The 20616-nt window shown below is 34.4% G+C and overlaps 8 protein-coding genes across 8 annotated transcripts; 5 read left to right on the forward strand and 3 right to left on the reverse strand.

Moving 5' to 3' along the window:
- Nucleotides 1–54: 54 nt before the first annotated feature.
- EIN_405560 (programmed cell death 6-interacting protein, putative) lies at nucleotides 55–2727 on the reverse strand (the record flags this gene model as incomplete). Its single annotated transcript, XM_004256855.1, has 1 exon — nucleotides 55–2727. One exon carries the CDS (start codon nucleotides 2725–2727, stop codon nucleotides 55–57), a length of 2673 nt encoding a protein of 890 aa, XP_004256903.1.
- Nucleotides 2728–3426: 699 nt separating this feature from the next.
- On the forward strand, nucleotides 3427–5349 carry EIN_405570 (hypothetical protein; the record flags this gene model as incomplete). The annotated part of the gene is made up of 1 exon (XM_004256856.1): nucleotides 3427–5349. One exon carries the CDS (start codon nucleotides 3427–3429, stop codon nucleotides 5347–5349), a length of 1923 nt encoding a protein of 640 aa, XP_004256904.1.
- An 898-nt stretch (nucleotides 5350–6247) lies between these two features.
- EIN_405580 (hypothetical protein) lies at nucleotides 6248–6850 on the reverse strand (the record flags this gene model as incomplete). Its single annotated transcript, XM_004256857.1, has 1 exon — nucleotides 6248–6850. One exon carries the CDS (start codon nucleotides 6848–6850, stop codon nucleotides 6248–6250), a length of 603 nt encoding a protein of 200 aa, XP_004256905.1.
- A 2753-nt stretch (nucleotides 6851–9603) lies between these two features.
- On the forward strand, nucleotides 9604–11445 carry EIN_405590 (hypothetical protein; the record flags this gene model as incomplete). The annotated part of the gene is made up of 1 exon (XM_004256858.1): nucleotides 9604–11445. The coding sequence occupies one exon, from the start codon at nucleotides 9604–9606 to the stop codon at nucleotides 11443–11445; it is 1842 nt and encodes a 613-aa protein (XP_004256906.1).
- Nucleotides 11446–11527: 82 nt separating this feature from the next.
- On the reverse strand, nucleotides 11528–12814 carry EIN_405600 (poly ADP-ribose glycohydrolase, putative; the record flags this gene model as incomplete). Its single annotated transcript, XM_004256859.1, has 1 exon — nucleotides 11528–12814. One exon carries the CDS (start codon nucleotides 12812–12814, stop codon nucleotides 11528–11530), a length of 1287 nt encoding a protein of 428 aa, XP_004256907.1.
- Nucleotides 12815–16007: 3193 nt separating this feature from the next.
- On the forward strand, nucleotides 16008–16637 carry EIN_405610 (H/ACA ribonucleoprotein complex subunit, putative; the record flags this gene model as incomplete). Its single annotated transcript, XM_004256860.1, has 1 exon — nucleotides 16008–16637. The coding sequence occupies one exon, from the start codon at nucleotides 16008–16010 to the stop codon at nucleotides 16635–16637; it is 630 nt and encodes a 209-aa protein (XP_004256908.1).
- Nucleotides 16638–17362: 725 nt separating this feature from the next.
- Nucleotides 17363–18346, forward strand: EIN_405620 (serine/threonine protein phosphatase PP1 isozyme, putative; the record flags this gene model as incomplete). Its single annotated transcript, XM_004256861.1, has 1 exon — nucleotides 17363–18346. One exon carries the CDS (start codon nucleotides 17363–17365, stop codon nucleotides 18344–18346), a length of 984 nt encoding a protein of 327 aa, XP_004256909.1.
- Nucleotides 18347–19014: 668 nt separating this feature from the next.
- On the forward strand, nucleotides 19015–20041 carry EIN_405630 (hypothetical protein; the record flags this gene model as incomplete). Its single annotated transcript, XM_004256862.1, has 2 exons — nucleotides 19015–19702; nucleotides 19827–20041. The coding sequence occupies 2 exons, from the start codon at nucleotides 19015–19017 to the stop codon at nucleotides 20039–20041; spliced, it is 903 nt and encodes a 300-aa protein (XP_004256910.1).
- Nucleotides 20042–20616: the final 575 nt, after the last annotated feature.

The raw sequence follows: 20616 nt of genomic DNA on the forward strand, positions 1-20616 counted from the left end.
GTGCACAACACAAAAAATGAACAATGAAAAATGATTAGAACACAAGTAAAGCAGTTAAAAGATGCTTCCACCAAATGGAGAGTATGGGAATTGTGCTGGCATCCCATATTGTGGCGCTGCACCTCCGTAAGGCATAACTGGTGGGACCATCCCAAATGGAGTTTGTTGAGGTGGTGCTTGCACAAAAGGTTGTTGCTGTGCATATGGTTGATACCCAGGCGCATTCACAAAGGTCCCAGGCGTGGCCCCGTATTGTTGGAACCCCTGACCTCCATAAGGTTGAGAATAGTTAGCGTTTGTGTTAGTAGGCATTCCATAAGGTTGGTTGAATGGGTTATTTGATTGTGTTGAGTTAGACATTGGATATTGTGTTGGATATTGAGTATTTCCATAAGAAGTGGTGTTTGATGATGGGTATTGTGTAGGATAGTCATTTTGTGTACATGAAGTTGGATATTGAGTTGGGTATTCCATATTTGTGTTAGTTGTCGATGTTGTCTGACTTGTTGGGTAATTAGACGGGTATTCCTGTTTTGTTGTTTGTCCTCTAAGATTTGTATTTTGGTAATTTGTAGTTTGTGATGGTTCATGATAAGGTTGTGTTGTAGTGTTAATTCTGCTCATGATATTCTTATTTCTCTCAATTTCGATTTTCCTTTCTTCCTCTTCCATCTGAGCACACTCCTCTTCTCTCCTCTTCTTTTCAACACTTGCTCTTTCAGTCATTTCTGCAGCCTCTTTTGTTCGGATGTCCACGTACTTTTTCACTTCTTTCCTGAGCTCTTCCAAGTCTTCTTCAACACTTTCCATCATCACAATTTTCTCAACCGCTTTACTTGCGACATTAATATAACTTTCACCACTACTTTGATATCCTTGGCAGACAGTACCTCGTGTATCCAGCAATGAAGATGTGTGTTCGTTGATTTCGTTATTAAGTCCACTGATTTGTCCGATCAACTCACTTTGTGCGTTCAATGAATTTTGGATTTCCTGTGTGAGTGGAGCGAATTCTTTGATCAAGTCGTCCACGTACTCATTCTTGTCTTTAGCTATTTTCATCCCTTCCAAAAGAGTTTTTTGGTGTCTTCCCTGCAACTCAATGACTGCATTCACCGCCATCTCTCTCATCACTTTCAGTTCATTCCATTTGTCAAACAATTCGGTCATTTTCCCGACCATATCTTTCAGCATATCTCCTCCACTTTTGGGGATGTTTTTAATCAACACATCTTCCCCTTGCAATATCATTTCAACCTCCGTTTTAGTTTTCAATATGGTGCTCTTACCCTCTCCATAAAGCCATTTTCCATCTTCGCATGCGCGCTTTATCCCATTGATTTTCAAAATGATGTCTTTAGTTGCCTCTGCTGAAGTTAATCTCCTCCACAAATCGCCAAATTCGTTCTTTTTCTTCATATCTTCTTCACTCTCTACTCTCAAAGACTCTTCGATATCTTCAATACCATTTTTAACACATTTAATCTTTTCGTTGCATTGATCTAACATCTTGAGAGTGTCTTCCGGCTTGTTCACACTTCTCAATTTCGAAATCACTATTTTTAGGGAGTTTGGAATGCCATTAATCCCTTCCACTTTATTCTCAAGTTCTCTTAAATTGATGCTTTGTATCACTGCATCTCCTTGTGCTGTAAATTGTGGTATCATCGTTTTAGTGTCGCCAACTATCTTCCCCGAATTCGTTTGATATCGAGTCATGGCGCCACGAAGTGCAAAAGGCACAATCGATTTAAAGGGACTCTCTGATACACTGAGTTCATAGGCAATGTCATTCACACATATCCTCGACTTGATTTCTGGCGGTATTTGTGGGATTGGATTCATGTAAATGTCTTCGTTGTCCTTTTCGAGTGTGTAATACTTGTCTTTAACTTGTTTCACCAAGTCGTCTATCGGTAGAGTGGTTTCCTTAATGCAACGGACTGCTTCATTATATTGAGACATTGCCTTTCCATACTCCAATTCTTCTTCACACACCAACCCAGCAGCTACTCTCGCCAAAAACAGGGAATATAAATATACACTTTTCGCACCATTTCTAAGCAACTCAACAGCACCGCCCGCAATTTTCTCTCTCAGAACCACACTCGAATTTGCAGCAACCGCCTTTGCGTAAAAAGATAATTGCGCACACCCACGAGCCAATATCTGGAAAAGTCTGGCATCGTCCGCTTGTTTCTTCAGTCCGGATTTATCTGCCAATTCAATACACGTTGTGAATATGCCGGCCGCAGTTGTGAATTGTGTAATTGATTCACCTACGGTGTTTTGTGAAGTGGCAAGAGAAGAAGCAGCTCGAAATGTGAGGACGCCGGCGTTGTGTAATATATGAACGCGTTCAAATACAATAGAGGAAGAGTGTTGCTCATCCATAACAATTTCAGTGGCGTTGTATGAGAGTGAAGCAAGCAGTCCAGTTTTAGGCCTTATCGTTGGTATCTGCCACTTAAATTCAACATTGGCTGTCCCTTCATTTAACGCGCGCGACAAGTGTGTGAGTAAGCTGTCGTACTCTAAGAGTGATGTAATAGTTGCACTGTTTTGACCTTCACACATCTTGTGGAGCTGAGACATTCTGTCAATGGCTTGGAGTGCGGTGGTATCACCTCGGCTCTGTTTGATTAGCGCCTTAATAGCCTGTATATCAACTTGTGATGCAGTGTATAGGTCTCCTTGGTACAATATCGGAATTGTTGTTACCTTCATTAACTTTGAGGTTTCTGGATTTTAAGTTTTCGACAAGATTGTATTTATTTTTGAGTTAACTTTAATGATTAATTTATAGTTTATTATTGTTCTTATATAATACTTTTTGAAATAAAAAATGTATTATTAAATTTGATTAAATTTATCATTAATTATACTATAAATGGTGAAATGCATATTATATTGGTTTTTTTCTTTTATTGAAATTTTTGGTGATTTGAATTGTTTTGCTTTTATCTTGAAAAATCAAATTTTAGATTTGCGTCAAACCCAATCTTTAAATGACAAACATTTTCAGGAAAACAAAAGAAATTGATCGATATTATTTTTATGATACTTTTATGATATAATAATAGAATTAATAATTTAATTTAAGAAAATAATATTTTTTAAATTGAAACAAACATAAAAAAACCAAATGCCATAATTTACTTTGCTTATGTCAGAAAAACATTGAAATTGCATTTTTGGTAATCTAATAACTTTTTTTATTAATTCAATAAATTACTTCAATTGAGTCATTTTAGTTCGGGAATTATTGTTGTATTTTCATTCCAACTCAAAAGATCCCAAAATTCCATGAGTTGAGATATTTAAACCATCCAAATTCTATTCGACATAGAAAAGAAGTTAGAAAAGCAATGGTGTTTATTCAACAAAGAAGAAACTCTTCTCCAAACCCAAACTTGAAAAAAATAGATGTCAGGTATCAAAACAAAGGCACAAGCACGTCTTTTTCTTCACAGCGATGTTTTAATTCTTCCGGATGTCCTCTGTGGGGTTATAGAATTTGAAGCTGTCCGAGTCTGTGTACTCAAGGCGATTTTCGTCGATTTGACGGGATACACTGTTAATGGGATCGATTCGCATTTCCAAATCCCATTCCCCGCGACGGTCGGGAAACCTTATAAAGCGACAGTCGATAACTCCCAAAATCGCGCCTATGCCAAATTTTGGGGTGTCGAGCAGAAGATTTTTGGCGACAACATGGCCAACGGGAATGTGTTTTACGAGGTAGCTCCTGGAAAGCACTTATTCCCATTTTCGATTCCTATCAAGAATTTCCCAATCTCAGTCGGTGACCCTTCAAATTGCCAGTCACTGAATTACACGGCTTCTGGCAGAGTTCTTATCAATTACCAAGAGCCTGTAAAAACCAACTCGTTGAACTATTACATCATGTTTAATAGGGAAATGAAGTATCAATTGGGTATCCCAAAACAATTTGTCACAGCTCCAAATGCAGAACTTGACATGGACATTTCACTCTCCGCCACTAGCGTGAGAATCGGAGATACAATCCACTTGAAGGCACATTTACTCAATCGATCCAGTTCAACGGCGTCTACACATTTGAGATTAATTGTCGAGTTTCAAGCCAGCGTGCCAGTCACTTTAAAAGATTTCAAATTTGGCGACGTCTCGGGGAAAGGATTTTTCTCGAAGAAAGGACAGAACGAAAAAACATTTGAAGAGGACATTTTAATCTCTGGAGGACTCTTTCCCACTTCCGATCACCCTAGCGCATTGGTCAGATACTCCCTTTTGTTTACTGCAAAGGCTAAAATGCAGTACCAACTTGTCTGCCCCATTATGATCTCGTCTCAACCACCAGAAAACCCACAAATTTTGGTCGACGCATTGAACAAGTATGCAGTTAATTACGCAGATAGAACGAATACATTCAATTCAGTCTTTTCGGGACATTTTAACCCATTCCCTGTGAGTCCTCTGACTAGTCCAATTGAGCAAGTCTCTCTCATCGACCAAACTGCAGAACATTTCAGTGTCGACCACATTCAGAGAACAACATCGTTGAACCCCGGTGTACAGGACGAACAACCACCATTCCCATATCCAAGTTGGAGGAGTGTTGTGTTGCCCCAAGGCTTTGTTATGTTCTATTATATGAACGAGTGGTGTTTTATTAATTTGTCCAACAATCAAGTCTCTTACGTCGACCCACGTCCCCCAGAACAAAGACTCCCGTTATACGCAACTGATAACGACGCGTATGAATTTGTCGTGAAAGTGAACGCGGTCAGAGGAATTCCTTTGATGGAGCAGAAAGAACCAACACTGTCATTCACACTGAACGACTATATCGAAGTCGATACACAGAAGGGCCAGAAACAACTCACATTCAAATTGGAACAAGGGCTTGAGCCTCATATTGTTGGGAGCGATATTGTGTTGTCAGGGTTTACTAAGAATAGGATGAACGCGATTGTGAAAGTGTCACAACAACACACGTTCAGCGAAACAATCTATGGGTATCTCGACCTCGACTTCTTACATATCCCAAGTGGAGTTGAAATCACTGATTGGTTCCAATTGGTTGGAGATGGAGAGGAAGCAATTGGCATTGGAGAGGTTAACGTCACTATCGGCGTGAGAAGTAGAGTGAACCCACAACTTGTCCCCGTCTGTGTCAGTTGTGTGAGTGCAATCAACAAGATGTGGTACCCATCAGGAAAGCTCTTGCAGACTGCAATGAAAAACGAAGAGAAGATGGGAGCAAAAATGAGAAAAGGAAGAGCTTTAATTCCTCAATTTGACTATGAGGTATATACGCCTTTCAATTTGCCGCCAAAGAACACTTATCTGAGACTCATAAATTAACTCAGGTTTTGGTCGATACTTTTCTGATTTAAATTTACAAATCGCAAAGTGAATATTTTTTTCATAATTTAACTCTAAATAAATATACTATAAATAAATGTTTATATTATTCTATTTCAATAAGTCCTTGAATCAATAAATATACTATACATTAAAAATAAAATGAAAGATGACTTTCTAATGAAAAAAATGAAAAAATAGTTTTTTATTTCTTTATTATTGTGCTAAAAAGATTGTAAAAAATGAATTTTAGATATTAAAACGAAAACATTCTTTGTTTTGGCATTTTTGTTTTTGTTCATCAGTTTTTTCCGTTAGTTGTTTTTTTACAAATAAAGATAGAAGTAATAACAATTAAGAATTAATGTCATAATAAATCGGGATATTTTAATGAATTAGATAAACACACTTGTAATATTTTTGGTATGCAATGTGTAACGCATTTTTTGTGTTTGTTGTTTAAAGATAATGCCAAGTGTAAAGTTGAATTGAAATATTATAATGTTTATACGTCTAAATTCAGGAAAAGTACATGTAATTATTGTATTGTGTATTTGAAAAGGCGGAGTTTGTTGTGTTACTATTGAATAAGATTGGACTTTATTAAAAAATAAGTGCAATACCATTGAAATGAACTATAAATAATAAACGTGGTATGAAAATACAATAAATGATGTATAAAACAACTTCTATAAACTCGGGACAAAAATGATCTTATGAACCACAGAGCAAGTTTTGCCGTTATTTAAATGTAATTAGAATCTAATTTCTTTGAAAATTGATTGAACATGTTTTAAAGAGAGCAAAACTTGGTTGGTGATAAGTGCTTGCAAAACGCTACAAAGCAAAAGTTAAAATAAAGTTGATTTACATTTGGTGCTTGTTGTTATTCGGAGCTTTAGTCAAACAACGAATTTGTGACGATGAGGTCGAACGTGAGTTCTTTTTGAGGTACAACACAGACCTTCATCGAGTTTTTCGACATCTCGTGCAGGAAATTTGACACCTTATCTCCAATCGAATTGATATCTTCGGATCCGTAAAGTAATTTCCCATTCCTCCACACTCTTTCAATGATTTCATTCTTACCTTCATTCTTTCCTTTCTTCTTTTTGTAATCAAAAAAGTACCCAATTTCGATACAGAAGTCGAGTAATAAAGTGTTCATTGTGTCTGTCTTTTTGGAAAGGTATCTTCTATATGCCTGTTTATCTTTTAACCCCCCGTTGATTTCCTTTTTGTAGTCCTGTTTACATCTCGAGTGTACAATTTCGTTCAGGGCAATGAACTCATCTTTGATAACCAAAGACTTAATCGAAAAGAGTTGATGTGTCAAACGAGCCTTTTTCTTTGGTCTTTTAAAATAGACTGAACAATCGGAATTCAAGAGGAAAACTAAAAGACCCTGTTGGAGCGCCTTTTCCTCTCTTTTCTGCCGACTTTCTTGTGCGTGTTTTGAGCGTTGGTCCTTAGATCGTGTTACTCTTCGTTTCGTCTCCATTGCTGTTGTGAAATTCTAAGTTCATTTTAAATTGCCAAATGATCTACTACTTCAATATTTGCTTTTCTTTAATAACACCACATCGTTTTTACAATTAACACGGCTTTGCCACGCACACAGCTTTCTGTGGGATTTGGTGTTTTTGTAGTACTCTAAAACTGGTTGAATTGGTTATTTAATTCATTGGAATTAAGTGCTAAAAAACAAGCTTTAGAAGAAGTAAAATGGAAAGCTCTCAGCAAGTTACTCTGACAAACTCGGGCGAATCTTCCACTGCCGATTTTTGCACAAAAAATGCAGAATTTACCGTTGTTGACACTCTGAAAATATAGACCCTTTTTAACTTCCGCCGTTTGGATAATTCATTGGTCAATTTTTTCTTTTATTCGTTTTGAGGAAAACACCATCAATCTTCTCTTTTGTCCGCTTCGTTATATTATTATGGTATTGTTGTGTTTGTCCAACACTTGGAATCGGCAAAAAACAGTAGAAATGCCATCAAATATTTTTTTGAAACTTGTACCGTTTTTGGAAAAAAAGGACAATAATTTTTTACAAGCAAAAATTTTTGAATACCCGAATTGGCCCGTTTAAGTAGTAATATTTGATACAAATTTTTCCTTTGTTTTTGGCAAGGAATATTTCATAAAATTGGATCTATAAAACAACATACCAAAACACTTGGTTTGCTTTATTTAACATGTTATTATAGACGTAATTTGATAAAAAAGCTACTGATTAAAAATAACTTATTTGAAAGGTGCTTTTTTTAGGAACTTTTTAGTTTTTACTTGTCTAAGACACTGTTTATGATATCCCAAAAACCCAATACCTTGCGTCTTCGAAGCAAAAGGATTCACTCTAAAACACCACAATACCCCGACCTATTCCAAATAGGAAAAATTAAAACCCGAATGGAATAAAAAGAAGTCATAAGGGGAAAAATAGATAAAATAACTAAATATTTAGAATTTGTCTTAAAAACAATGAAAAACATTTTGAAAAACAAATAAAACACCACCAATCACTAAAGAAAGAATTACTGATGGAATTCTGGGCAAATAACCGGTTATTTGCGGCATTGGTATTATGGTTGTTGATTAGTTAGCCATTTTATTAATAAATTTATAATACTTATTAAGTAAAAAAGTGGGTTAAAAAAAAGATGATCCAAGTTGCCTTGATTCGTTAGATATTTACTAAAAGATTCATGAAGTCCGCAACAAAGGAAATCGCGAATTGGATTTCAAAATTCATTTCACATATTTTGAAAAGCAGCGCCAGACCAATCAAATCAACGGGTCGGCACTTCGGTCGATTGTAAACGAGAATAACGAGAAATGCACCAAATTGCATCACGAAAAGCGGTTTTGTAATCGTAAGAGCAACTTCAACCCCCATACTACTCAGTCGATTAACACAAAGCACACAATTTATAGCAACAAAACATATAACCAGTCAAATAAACATCTTTTTGACATGTTTATTAAATATAAATTTAAACGTATATTCTTTCATACTACAGAATCGCTTTTAATATACACTTATATATTATTATATATATATTCTGGTTCGCTTGTAATAGAATTAAAAATGTCTCTTTTAAGTGTTAATTGATTACAAATTACTAAGACACATTCCAATAAATAGTTTTTTATAACTGTCTTCATCTCAAGATTTTATTCAATTATGATATGTTATTATTTTTATTAGATCAACAATAGCTGTTATATTTTTGATTGGTTTTTATTAACACGTTCAAAACAGAAACGTAATAATAATAAGTTTTTATTTTTTTCTTTTACCTAAACCCTTTTTTTGCCTTCATACACAAAACAAATTTTTGAAAATTTTTATTTGTTTTTTTATCAACTCAAATTTGAATTGTATATTTTTTAGTCACACTTAAAGTGAATGAGTTTATTTGTGTTAAACAAGTACAAAGCATTTGAAAGAAAAATGGGGTCTAATGATGGTTTGATATTTTTGGTTGTTTTTTATAAAAAGTATATTATCATTTGATTATAATGATATTGGTGTTTATATTGTCGTTATATTTGTTAATGTGACTATTTGACATTGTTTGTTATTAAGTGAATTGACGATGTAGCATTTTTTGTTTAAATGTTGTAACACAATAAAACGATATGAAATTTCATCCAAAAAGATTATTTTTGACCAATCTTAGGTAATTGAGTTCTCATTTGTTAATTATTTTAAGTAAAATTAAACGGACTATTGGCCGGTTTGGGTTAGAAAGGGGTTTTGGAATAAAAATAATAAAAAAATGATTTGGATAATTTCTTTTTTACTTATTTTTCTTTTTAAAAAAAAGTTTTGGGTTGTGAAAGTGTTAATTAATTTTGGTAAAAAAAGTCAATTTTGAAGATAAATAAAAAATATTTAATTAATAAAGGTATATTATTTGGTGTTAATAATTAATAATTCATTTTTATTACAGATACAATTAAACAATTATTGTATAATAATAAACTTGTTATAATTAATAACTAAAAGAATCATTGAATTATAGTTACTGAGATGTGATAAATTATTATTTTGTAATTGTCAAATTACGAAATCAGCGCTAATTTTCTTCCAATGAAATGGTCATTACAATAAAATAAAATTATATGGCTCATTGTATAATATCACCGAGCAAAGCCACAAAGAAAGTGATATACTCTTTGTGGGCAACAACACTGACTTTCTAGCCTGAAGAAAAGGCCAAACAAAACCTTTAAAGTGAAAAGATGTGGTTTATTCTATGTGTCCAACTTGTTGCATCTTTGGTTACAAATTGCAAGACCTACGATGAAGAGTTGTGTACGGCATGTAATACGATGTACTATTTGGTCGCGACAAATGTTACCAATGGGGAGGTCACTGTGTTTGAATGTCAACCAGTAACACAGGTCTCTAACTGTAACACTTATGATAACAACTTGTGCACGATGTGTATGAGTGGTTATGTTCTTGATATTCAAAACAACAAGTGTGTTCCTTGTATGGTGACTTCTGGGGCGTTTTTGTGTCAAACGTGTGTTTTAGAAAATGGCAATACAAAATGTCTTGAGTGCAACAACAAGTTTACTTTGGTGCAATCAACGAATGACTGCATTGACTGTTCGTCTGATTTACATGTAAATACCACTCAATGTGGGTATTGTGGAGAAGGTCTGTACTACAACACAACACTTGGTTCTTGTGATAAGTGTCAAACAAATTGTACGATGTGCACCACATTGAACAATTGTTTTAAATGCACCAACAACAGCTTTTTGTTTTACACAGAAGGGAGTGATTTATGTGGACCTCTTGATTCGTGTGTTAGTGGATACGTGAAAGACAATTACTGCACAAAATGTGAAGAAGGTACTCAACTTAAAAATGGATATTGTTATGACTGTGGTAACAATTGTACATACTGTTCAGTAATCAAAAGTGACAACAATTATGTCTTTTCAACGTGTAGTTTCTGTGATGTGGGATACGTCATAACTTCTTCTAAAACATGTAAGTTGGCTTCAGACATCCATTGTAAGTCTGGGAGTCGGTCGCAAGGTTGTACTTCTTGTGAAAATGGGTATTTCATGAATTCGAATTGGGAATGTCAACAATGTGCGTCTCATTGTACTTCTTGTGTTCAAAATTCCACTTACTGTACTCAATGTGATTTGGGATTTTATTTGGATGGTACGGGTTCTTGTACCACCAAAGATGTCAGATGCAAGAAAACAAACAACGGAGGGTGTATAGAATGTGACAATCCAAAAGACCCAACAAGTACTAAAGATGGATATTATCTCCTCAACGGAAGTTGTGAAGTGTGTAACACAACATGCAACAGTTGTTTCAACAACTCAAATGATTGTTTGTCATGTAAACCCGGATACTTACTTATTCCAAAAGAAAACAGTTCTTATTACTCATGTGAGGTGAAAGACAATTTATGTGCTGAAAGTGTGTTGGGACGTTGCACTAAGTGTCGGGAAGGGTATTTCAAAAAACAGAATTCTAATTACGAAAGATGTATAAAATGTGACGCAACGTGCAGATCGTGTACAAACGAAACACATTGTGTTGAGTGTGAAGATGATATGTACATGTCCAGAACAGAGTATGGAGTGTGTCGACCATTGAGTGAAATCAATATGACGTGCAAAGCTTCAATTGTTGGTTGTACGTCGTGTTATTCTCACTTCTACAAAGCTGAAAAGGATGACTTCAATTGTACGTCCTGTCCTGATTCATGTCAAGAGTGTGTTCCAAGTCCGTTAGGAGGGGCCGTTTGTGTTTCATGTTTTAATGATCAACTGTATATTGCAAATGGTACCTGCGCCCCTTGTAAACTTATTGACAAATGTATTCAATGCGATGTGACTGGATGTATTAAGTGTTCTGAAAACTATCAACTTAGTGATGGAAGTTGTTACCGAACGAGTCTGTCAACTGTTTTAATTCCTATAGGTCTTTCAGTTGGGCTTGTAGCAATGTGTTCTGTTATCATTGTAGTTGTTCTCGTTGTGTTGTACATAAGAAGGAGGAAAGAATGTTCCATTGATAAGTACAAATCAAAAGACGAAGTGTTGTAACCAAACAACTTTTTTCGAGTTCTTTCAAATATAAAACCATCAAAATAATTTTAACTATTAAATTCGTTTGTCTTAAAGTAAATTACTTTTTGTCGATTATGGAAGTGATATATTGTTCGAAACTATCAGAGTTCTTGTCATCAAATTGAATCAACAGTTTGTATAAATCGCACACTCGATATTTCTTGTCAATAAGTTTTTGAAGGAGCGCATCAAACCTTTCAAATTCTTTCGAGTCGAACCAGTGGAACTCTCCGTCTTTTTTCGACACGACAAAGACCATGACTTGCTGTAAAAACTTCAGAAGAGGGTCATTGAAAAATGCCCCACATCCCCATCTCCCTGTTGCAATACTTCCTTCCGTTTTCACGAAACCCACAAGTGCTTTGTTCAAGTCTCTGTCAATTGCAGTTTTTCCAAAGCAAAGTGACACACAGGAGTCGATTGCCAAAATCACTCGATTAGTCATTTGCTCGCTCTTGGGGAGTAATCCAGTACATTCAAAAGATTCTCCATATCCTGTCGAGGAACATAACCTTATTGTATTGCTCATAAATATCACTTCATCGCTTTCCATTGGAGCAAAGAACATGGTTGACATGGTGAGTTCTGGACGAATGGAAAAGAGAAGCTCTTCTTGTGTAATAGAAGGCCATATTTGATATATCATTCTCTTATTAGCAAAATCTATATGGACTTTACAGTCGGACAACTCAAGTCCGCCCTGAACATCTTTGTAGTGCTTCAACTCTGACTCATCGCTTAAGAAGTTGTATGGCTCGGCTATAAATCGCCTTGAAAAGGTCACAACTTCCGTTTGAATTTCTGGGTGAAGCAATACATAGAAAATGTAATTATAGAAGCACACAAGACGCTCAGTACCAACAGCAAAGTTCTGTGATATTTGGAAGAACGATATGTCTGCAATTCGTGGGTTGATGATCTCTTTACCATTCTCGTCGTAATAATCGTTCCACTCGATGTGAAAAAAGGAAAGAGCAAAGAAGAAGAGCAGCTCATACCGTGTTATTTTCACATCACGTTCTTCGTGGTTTGGAACATAAACGATTTCAATACAATCCTTTAAATGTTTTGAAAATGGGTGTTCCTGACTGATATAGGATTTTAAACATTGTTTCAAACCATTGATAATAATCACAAATAATTCATCTTCTTTGTGGAGTTGATACTCAAGGCAAACTCTTTCAAACGCTTTCTTTATACCAGTTGGTGCATTTCTCGATATTCTTTTTCTATAATTGGAATCTTGTTGTGACACAAACGAAATTAAATGAAAAACATCTGGAAAATCCGTTGATAAGACTTGTTGAATCAACTTAGTTTGGTACTTGACTGCAATTGTTGTCATGATTAATTGTTAGATTTTTGATTGTTTAAATACATCATCTTGAGTTTTTTAAAAACATTGGTAATTTATGGTTAAATTGTTTAATATAATAATATAATTTTGCTGGGACCAGCTTTTTCCACCACCTCTTAAAATAGAACGCAATTTTAGCTAAAAATAAATACAAAAATACATTTATTATTAATAATAGTATTTTAATCATAATTATATTATATGAATTTACACAAATTAATTTATTTTATATATTAATTTTTATTATTAATAATAGTACAATATATGTTTATAACAAAAAATATAAAAATTTTAAAATTTTTATATTTTTTGTTTTTTGATATTTTGTTACACGAATATAAAATATCAATAATAATTTGTTAGTGAAATGAAATTCTGTTCTAATGTTCTTGTGTTTTTGCGTTTGGCTTTTTTGTAAGTTTAAGTCTTAACACAGGCTTTTTCATTGTTGATTTATCAGGCCTTACACTTTTGTGTATATTTTCAACCTTTTCAACAAGTCGACGAGGGCTCGGTCCTTTGTGATGTTGTTTTTTTGGATTACGAATCGGAGTAGTATCAATAGTCCCAGTTGTGTTTTTTTGAGTTTCTGGCATTACACAAGTTTTGGGCATTTTTTGGCTACATACCATTTGATGGTCAAGATAAAAGCTGGGATTTGTTGTAAATTTGTCAACAAATGAATAATAACTTGCACGCAAAAAAAAGCATCATTTTGAAGCGCAGGTTCAATACACTCAAGTTTATAATCTAAATCTGCATGTTCCTTTGAGAAATAATCTTCTTGTTCATTCCTTGTTTCTTTTGTATGTACAATCTTTTTGAAAACATTTTCTTTTAATATTTCATTTGAAAAACATAATTTGGAAATTGGGTAATTAGAATATTTATAAGCTCTTTTTATTATATGTATACAAGGAATACCAAACACAGAAAAAGCTTCACAACTACACCAAGTATCGGAACATTCAATTTCATCATCAATGATGACATTAACTGTGGAATATAAATAGCATATTTTGTTGACTAACTCTACTGGTATATAATATAAAACATCAGAAGGAATAAGTAGAAGTGCCATATTAATATTATCAAAATTGTTGCTCGTTGAATTTAAATCAAAAAACCTTGTATGGTTTACTAAAAACTCTGCTAAACTCACCAAAGTTTCTTCACGATCATTTCCACATTTTTTAGAAAACCAAAGTAACCTTCAATTTTGTTGGTAGTATCATCGTCTGTGTATAATCGAACTTTGGAAGGCAGCCAAGAATCCCTTTCGTTTATTAAATTTTCAACAACACGTATTTTGTCTTGTTTTGATAACTTGACGGACTTTGATATTTTCGAAGTTGTTTCAATTCATTTAAAGTCTCCAAAAACAATTCCGCATCATTTACAAATAAATCTCCGTTATTGACTTCCGACTCTTTTATAACATTATCCATCCTGTCCTTTTGTTGATCAGACAATTCATACCCTGTTAATTGTAACAATTCATTAATAAATTTATCTTCACTTATTATTCCATATTTCATATCATCAAATTGAAAAACTATATTTGCTGTTTTACCGAATGATATTTGTAAATCACGTCTAATATGACGAAGACAATTAAATATTTTTATACCACTATATACCCTTTTAAAGCATTAATTTGTGAAATACACCTGTCACAAAAAATACACGTTAGTATCACATTTGATCTTTTAAGATAATCAAAAAACTCAACAAAAGAGGAAGTGGTTCTGTCTTTCAATAAAGCGAAAAAACTATATGAGTCTTCTTGTTCTCATCTCCAACAACACCAACTACCAACGGAAAATTAAAATGGTTGGTCGCAGCTGTATCATCAATAAACACATTTGTCGATATTGTTTTTAGATAATTTGCATTAATAAAGTAACATGCAGAAAAGACCCTTCTTTCGTCGGTGACAAAATGTGTTGAAAAGTCTTTCAATTTCTCTACAAACGAATACAACTTCAAAGCTTCATCTTTATTTCGGAAATCAACAGCGCGTTTAACGATATTTTGTACCCTTTTTGGCTTGATTGGAAGATCCATCATCTGTTTTATTTGTGATGGTTTTTTGCCATTTTTGGCATAATTATTCATTTGTTCGATTTGCAATTCGGAGAAATAGTAATGTGTATATACTGGAAGAGTTTCAAAAGTGTGTATGTATTTGTTGATTAAAGTGATGGTATTTATTACAGATTTGTCGAATGATAAAACCACGTTAAGTTTAACTGGACACTGTCTAAAACAACAACCAAATTTTTGTTTTCGCTTCTTGTGATCGGTGTGTAAGGCTTTGAACAGAGAATAGCGATGATTTTTTATTTCAATTAAAGAAGAAATTCTGATAAAAAGTGTGATTTTTTGTGAAGCAAGAGGTTTTGTTATCAATGTATCGATAATAGACTGAGGTGTGTCAACGCTACCATTGTTAAGTCCATCTGTTTCAAATTTGAACTCTGGATTTGTGGCCATTTATTGATTTATGAGTTTTGGTGGGGTTTTCCATTCGATTTTTTGCTTTAAATTTTGTGAATTATTTTTTATTTAAATGAATTTAACAATTTATGTATTATTATTAATAATAAAAATTAATATATAAAATAAATTAATTTGTGTAAATTCATATAATATAATTATGATTAAAATACTATTATTAATAATAAATGTATTTTTGTATTTATTTTTAGCTAAAATTGCGTTCTATTTTAAGAGGTGGTGGAAAAAGCTGGTCCCAATTTTGCTAGGTGGGTTTAAAGTTTTATAATACTTTTTCTAATAAAAAATAAAAATAATAAAAATAGACTCATGTTTTAAATAACATGACCAAGTTAATATTCTGAAATTAATTGAAATTATAGTATGGTTGGTTTATACTTAAAAATAAATCTATAAAAAAATCAAAATCTGAGATATTTCAACAAAAAACCATGCCATTAATTATAGTTTTTTTGAACTAGTATTACATTATTATTAAATTTTATATATAAAATATATATCTAAAATAATTTAATCAAAGTTATAGTTATATACTAATATTAATTAGTTTGAATAAAGGATAAGAAGTACTAATGATGTATAGATAAAGAAATGAGATATATAGTAATAGGATATATAGATACTCGAATAAAAGAATATAGTAAAAGAATAGGAATAGGAAATGAATAAGGTTTTGATAAGGGTTGAGAAAAAGCATTTGATGTCGTTCAGAGGTGGAAGAGGCGGAAATAGAGGTGGACGTGGTGGAAGAAGCGATTTCCATAACAGAGATCAAGCACCACAAGGTGCTTTTATTCCATTTGGGAAGTATTTGCACTCAGCAGAAAACATTCTGATTTTCAAAGCAACATCGCTTGAGAAATACCCTGCATTCAATGCTATTGTTTTCAATGAATCGAAGAAAGAGCTTGGAAAGGTTGGTGAAGTGTTTGGGCCACTTGATGATTACTACTTTTCAGTTGTCCCAGCTGAAGGCGTCAAGGCTGATGGATTCAAACAAGATGACCCAATCTTCCTGTACGACGACAAATTGTTCACAACAGAGAGATTGAAAAACCCACCACCACCACGAAGAGGCGGTGCGCCACGTGGCGGCAGAGGAGGAGGAAGAGGCGGATTCTCATCACGCGGAGGAAGCGGATTTGGGAATAGAGGCGGTCGTGGTGGCAGAGGCGGATTTGGTGATCGCAATGGCAGTGACAGAAGCAGCGGATTTGGAGGCAGAGGCGGAAGAGGTGGATTTGGAAACCGAGACTCTCGCCCAAGAGACTCGAATCGTGGTGGACACTAAAAGTGACAGGAGACATTATGTGACTGAGAGTTTTATTGATTTCATGTTGGGGATATGCGACCACAAAGAAGCGTCTTATGGCAATTCATGTGCTCGAAATCCCTACATCATTTCCTTCTTTTTTTTATTAAAATAACACTCTTACCATCCCTTTTGGTATCTTTTTTCAAACAACAATTTTTAATTAATTATAATAAAACTACTTTTTATACTATTTTTCACTTCCTTTGTAACAAATTCTCTTCATCTCTGACAACCATTTTTAATCTCATTCATTTCTTATGTTTTTAATAATTTTTTTTTCAATAAAAAAAATGTTTATTTTGTAATCAATGAAAATGGTCTAAATAATGTCCAGAGCAAACATATTACAGTCCTTCGTCCATATAATTATTAATTACATTGATTTAAGCAACATAATTGAAGTATTTGGGGAATAATTAATTCACTTCACTAAAAAAAACTTTGAATTTTTTAATCTTTTAAAAAAAATACTTTGAAAATATTAAAAAGGAACGAAAAACTTTAAAACTGAAAAACAGACAATGAGGTGGGTCGAAGTTGTCAGTTACTTTCTTTTTGTGTTTATCTTTGTGACCGCGGTGATGTCTGTTTTTTATTTGGACACAAAACCTTACCAAATGCTGCTTTTAATAATACCAGCAATCCTTTGTTTATTCATCCCGAAATTCCAGAGTCCGTTCAGTTTTCCTTTACAAATGAGTATGCTCACTCCACGAGTCGCCAAAAATTTGTTCCAGCACCTTCGTTCAAATATTTTGCCACGAAACGACTTTTTGCGACTGACACATTGGGCAACAGTGATTCTTAGAACTCGTCCTTCTTTAGTGTATTTACCGCCACACCCAGGAACGCTTATTGTTGGAGATTTACATGGACAATATAATGATTTATTCCGCGTGATTGGTGGTGGTATTTCAAAGCAAATAGTATTCAATGGCGATTTTGTAGATCGTGGGTATCAAGGAATAGAAGTCATTACCGCATTGATGGCAGCACTCTGCTCTGCCCCAGACAAAGTTTTTCTTTCAAGAGGAAACCATGAAGACCCCGACCTTCACATCTTATACGGGTTTAGAGCAGAAGCGTTTTCCAAATACGATCCTGAGACATATGGCTGCATTTGCGAATTCTTTAGAGCACTTCCATATGCACATGTTATTGGGAATTCTATATTTGTCGTCCATGGGGGACTTGCGCCAACGCCATTCACTTTAAAGGATGTTGTAGCTTTGCCGCGTGTTGAAAATTTCATGCAAAATGCAGATGTTCCTGAGCTTGCGCAGAACTTGTTGTGGTCTGATCCGATGAACGGGAATGGATGGGTGCCATCCATTCGAGGAATTGGGTGCAAATTTGGGACTGATATTACAAAACGGTTTTTGGATGCAAACAACCTCGATTTAATCATTCGAAGTCACGAAGTGAAGATGAAAGGATATGAATATGCATGTGAAGGGAGGGTGTTAACTGTATTTAGTGCGGGGAGGTATGGAGGAGGTCCGAATTCAGCTGCGATAGTTGATGTCAATTTTGATGGAGGGATGAAAGGGCCAAGCGTTAACGTCATGTTACTTCCAAATGGAGCGTTACCACCCATCACCGATGAAACGGTGCAAGTGGTTCTATCGTTACTTGTTGTGACATTCATAGTGGTTGTGGATTATTTGATCATCTTATTGTCGTAAAATGGTGTGTTAAACAATAGTTTTTAAGTTGTTTATTTCGAGTTCAAGTATGATTTATTCGACTTAAAAAAAGTAGATGAAGATGAAATAGAGATGATAAAAACAAAGTTAGTACCGACACATTAGAATAATGAAGAAAGTCGGGTAATGTCGTAAGCAAATAACAAAAGTTGTATAACAAGAAAAGTAAATAAGTTGTGTGTCACTGAAAGTCGACACTTTTTGTTATTGGTAAAAATAGATACAATAAAACATTGAAAAAGAAGGGAAATGTGCGCAACATAATGGGAAAACACCTATAACAAGCCATCATACGAAATTTGAGGTATTTTTTATTAAACATACACATTATAGATAAGTCGAAAGAAAACAATTTGAAAATTCGGAGTTTTAAGCGAAAGAAGCGGGTCTTCCTTCCGCGAATCGGGTGAATGTGACAAAATATTTTGAAAAAGCAAAAACAGCACTTCAAAAACGATGAATCGGAACTCAAAAAAAGGAAGGGATGACTATAAATCCTGATGAAACGGAAACGATTAGAGTAATGGATATGGAACTGGAAATGTGGAGTTGTGTTTTTAAAAAAAAATCGAGAAAACAAACCAAAATAACTTGGGGAAAAAGGGTTGATCAAATTAGAAACGAAAATCATTTCATCATTGTCAAATATGAGTACCAATCCCCCACTTAACGGCTCAGTCTCTTCCCTTTCATCCGGTCAAGGAATGTATCAAACGTTTCAATCAGTTCAACCACCACCTTCACTGCAATACCAACAACAGTACCAACAACAATACTCACAACAAGTATATCGTCCTCCTTATCAACAATACCAACAAAACCAACTCCAACAAATTCCACAACAAACACAAGTCCAAAGAGGAATACAAACACCACAAAGCACATTACAACAACCACCACCCGCACCACAACCACCTCAACAATTAAAACAAAAGGCCGTTCAACCTCAAATCAAACCTCAACAACAATGGAGAGATCAAAGCCCACAAATGCAACAGCCACCAAGGCAACTTCAAGCTCAACTCCAACCACAACAAATTCCAAATCAAGTCCAAAGTCAACAAGGACAACCTCAGGCACAATGGAGAGATCAACAGGCGCAACCATCTCAATCACAACAAACAAGACCACAACAAGGGTCACAACAAAGCGATATGTATTATTTACAAAACATGATTAAACAATATTTTCAATTTTACTACGACGATGACACAATTGTGAGAGAGTTAATGAAGAAAAGCGTGCCACAAGACACGACGCGATATATTCTCGCGAAAATGCGAGAACAAAATCCTGAATATTTCAAAGCATATGAAATCAGATTGACGATTAAAGGTTTGTTCTTCTAATGTGTTATGTAAATGGCATTTACGATGGATTAATCAATTAATTATTTAATTAATTGTAATTAATACAATGTCACACTTTGATCAATTGTATTTATATAAATAACAAAAAGACCAAATAGATCGATTTAATAAACTAATACAACACCACCAATTAGTGAACGGAGCAGGTGAAATGCCCCAACAACAACAACAATTGGAAACGGACTATCAAAAACAACAATATCAACAACAACAACAACAAATGTATCAAGATTATCCATGTGCAAATTCAAGTTGCCTTGGGTTTCTACAACAAAGTGAACAACAGTCACAGAGTGGGTTTTAGTCCGAGAGTGTGTTATTCAGATGGAGTATGTTTCACAGCAAACTCTCCTTCTTGTGAAATGTAATTCAGTCTTTCGATTTGTGTTTTTGGGAATTTGATATTTGACGAATAAAATGAACTCTAAGAATGTTATGTGGATTATTAGGGTTCTTAGAGTTTTTTGATAAACTCGTAATTTCAATGGAATTCAATTTTAACAATTTACAGTTCGGAACGAACACCCAACCGTTAACGGATCAATCAACAACCCCATCCGTCCAAAATACGTTTGTGCCAATATCGATGGACTCATTCAAATTTGGAAACATTGGAAATCAGCCAACTACTTTACCACAAATTTTTACAGGAGAAGCCGCACAACCACAAAAGAAGGAAGAAGAAAAAAAGTCATTGAAGATAAAAAAGACCGGGAAGAAGTCATAGAATTGGCTCTTGATTCAATAAACATCAAAGGAGCTTACAAACTCGACCCAATAAAACACAAAAGTACATCGACGTTTTGAAAGGCATGGGTGTCGAAGAATGCCCGATACAACGAGGCGTATTTCGAGAGTTAAACAATTTCAAACGTAGTA

This window comes from Entamoeba invadens (genome assembly GCF_000330505.1).
Source record: "Entamoeba invadens IP1 unplaced genomic scaffold scaff_1105074726033, whole genome shotgun sequence".
NCBI classification, from domain to species: domain Eukaryota; phylum Evosea; order Mastigamoebida; family Endamoebidae; genus Entamoeba; species Entamoeba invadens.